At 65.0% G+C, this 1,797-nt stretch overlaps 1 protein-coding gene across 7 annotated transcripts in view; it reads right to left on the bottom strand.

Moving 5' to 3' along the window:
- The window catches only part of Pcnx1 (pecanex 1), a 150,317-nt gene extending 148,624 nt beyond the window's left edge, over positions 1 to 1,693 (bottom strand). The window contains exon 1 of one of the 7 annotated variants that reach the window (XM_031356333.1): positions 1,133 to 1,693. In XM_031356333.1, coding sequence (XP_031212193.1) covers positions 1,133 to 1,285 — 153 coding nt within the window. In that variant the 5' untranslated portion in view covers positions 1,286 to 1,693. The remainder of the gene's footprint in view (positions 1 to 1,132) is intronic. The other 6 variants (XM_031356338.1, XM_031356335.1, XM_031356336.1 and 3 more) reach the window with 6 other exon arrangements.
- Between the last annotated feature and the right edge of the window lie 104 nt (positions 1,694 to 1,797).

Raw genomic sequence — 1,797 nt, 5'->3', positions numbered from 1 at the left:
TCCTCTAGGCTGGTGTAAGTCCCTTCAAACACATTTCTATAGGAAATCAGAATCTGCTTGCTTGACAATGTGACATTTAGTGCACACACACACACACACCACCTCACAAGGCATGTTCCTGCCAATTAGTGATACTGAGAAAAGAGGCAAATAGGCTGTCCTACTCATTACTTCTCCTACTCCTATTCCAGGATTTAGTAATCCAGTACCTTTGTTCTAGCCCTTTGAAGAACCATGAAGTTAGTAGAAATTCCCTGAAAATAAAAGTTAATATCCTTCCCTCCAATTACTTTAAATTCTTAAAGTTTTGTTTTCCCAAATGTCCCACCCTAAAATACAGTGCTTTTTTTTTTTTTAGAAATGTGCAAAACATCTTTCAGGAAAACATCCTCTAAAAAACACTCCTGAGGCCTGAACTCCACAGTGAGTCTCGGGCCAGCCTTGGCTATAGAAGGAAACACCAAAACCACTTCAGAGAAACTGGCCCTGGAGCACCAAGCAACAGGCGGAACTCTCCTTTTCCCTGCCAGTCAGAGGCCTTGAACCAACGCAAACAAACGGGTGAAATGCCAGCCAGCCAGGTTCCCATATCTCCCCGTTCCCTCTCCGCAGAGCTAGCCTGACTACACCACGGCCCCTCGCCGCGGGGCTGAACCGAATGGAACCCGCACTCAACCGATCAGCGGTTTGCAGAGCCCGCCTGGGGTTTCCCCCCAAGCACGGGGAGCGAGTACGAGCCGGGACACCCCGCGACTCCGCTTCAGCCGGAGCGCGCACGACCTCCCCCGGGCTCAGCACAGCCGGGGACCGAGGTGCGGGCGGGGATGCCCCCGGGGAAGCGGGAGGTAGGTAGCCCGAGGCCCGGAGAAGGACCGGGGACCCCGATGGAAGGCCTCGGGCGCCAGTTACGCAGACCCGGACAAGAGGCGCTAGGAAGCGGGACCCGGCCGGGGAACCGGCGGGAAGGGAGGTGCTGAAAACATGGGAAACCGGGGGCCCGGGAGCCAAGCCGGCGGGGGAGGGGAGCGTCCGCCCGCCGCCGGGACCGCGGAACCCAGGGAGGACAGGGGGGCGACCCCCGGACCCCCGGGGACCGGCCGAGCGTCTGCAGCGCGTCCCCGCCCCCACTCACCATGTAAAGCGTGAAGGGCAGGCCGAGCAGAAAGAGCCACAGGTAGAGGTGGAGCGCGTTCACGAAGGTGGCCTGGTGCGGGTCGTAGTACCAGCCGCCGCTAAGCGCGGCCCACACCCCCTGCCGGAGGATCTGCAGCGTCTGCGACCCCATCCCCACCCGGCGTCGCCGCCGCCGCCGCCGCCGTCCCCGCCCCGGCCCCAGCTTCGGCCTCGTCGCCGGCGCGCCCGCGGACCGGTCTAGCCCCCTCCCGAGCTCCGGGAGAGCGGCCCGGCGCCGCGGCGCTCGCTGGTGCTGCTGCACGAGGAGGAGGAGGAGGAGACGGCGGAGGAGGAGGCGGCGAGCGGCGGGGCGGAGAGCGGCGAGGAGGAGGAGGAGGCCGGGCTCCCGAGCGCCGCCGCCATCTTGTCTCCGAGCTCCGAACCCGAGCCCGGCCCGCCAGCACTGCCGCCGCTGCCGCCTCCGCCGCCGCGACCCCCGCCGGCCGCCAGCCTCGGCCTGGCAGAGCAGGCGAGCGGGCGCCCCGGAGGACGCGGAGGAAGCCGCGCCCCCTCCGGCTCCTCCTCCCGCTCCCTCCGCCCGCAGAGCAGGCCCCACGGGTACGCGCAGCGCCTCGGCCGCGCGGGCGCCTCCTGTTGGCGCCCGGGGAAAGCGCACAGACGCCG

This window comes from Mastomys coucha, unplaced genomic scaffold (assembly GCF_008632895.1).
Source record: "Mastomys coucha isolate ucsf_1 unplaced genomic scaffold, UCSF_Mcou_1 pScaffold6, whole genome shotgun sequence".
Taxonomy (NCBI): domain Eukaryota; kingdom Metazoa; phylum Chordata; class Mammalia; order Rodentia; family Muridae; genus Mastomys; species Mastomys coucha.
The sequence above is the reverse complement of the archived record's forward strand: the minus strand, read 5'-3'. Positions and strand labels throughout refer to the sequence as shown.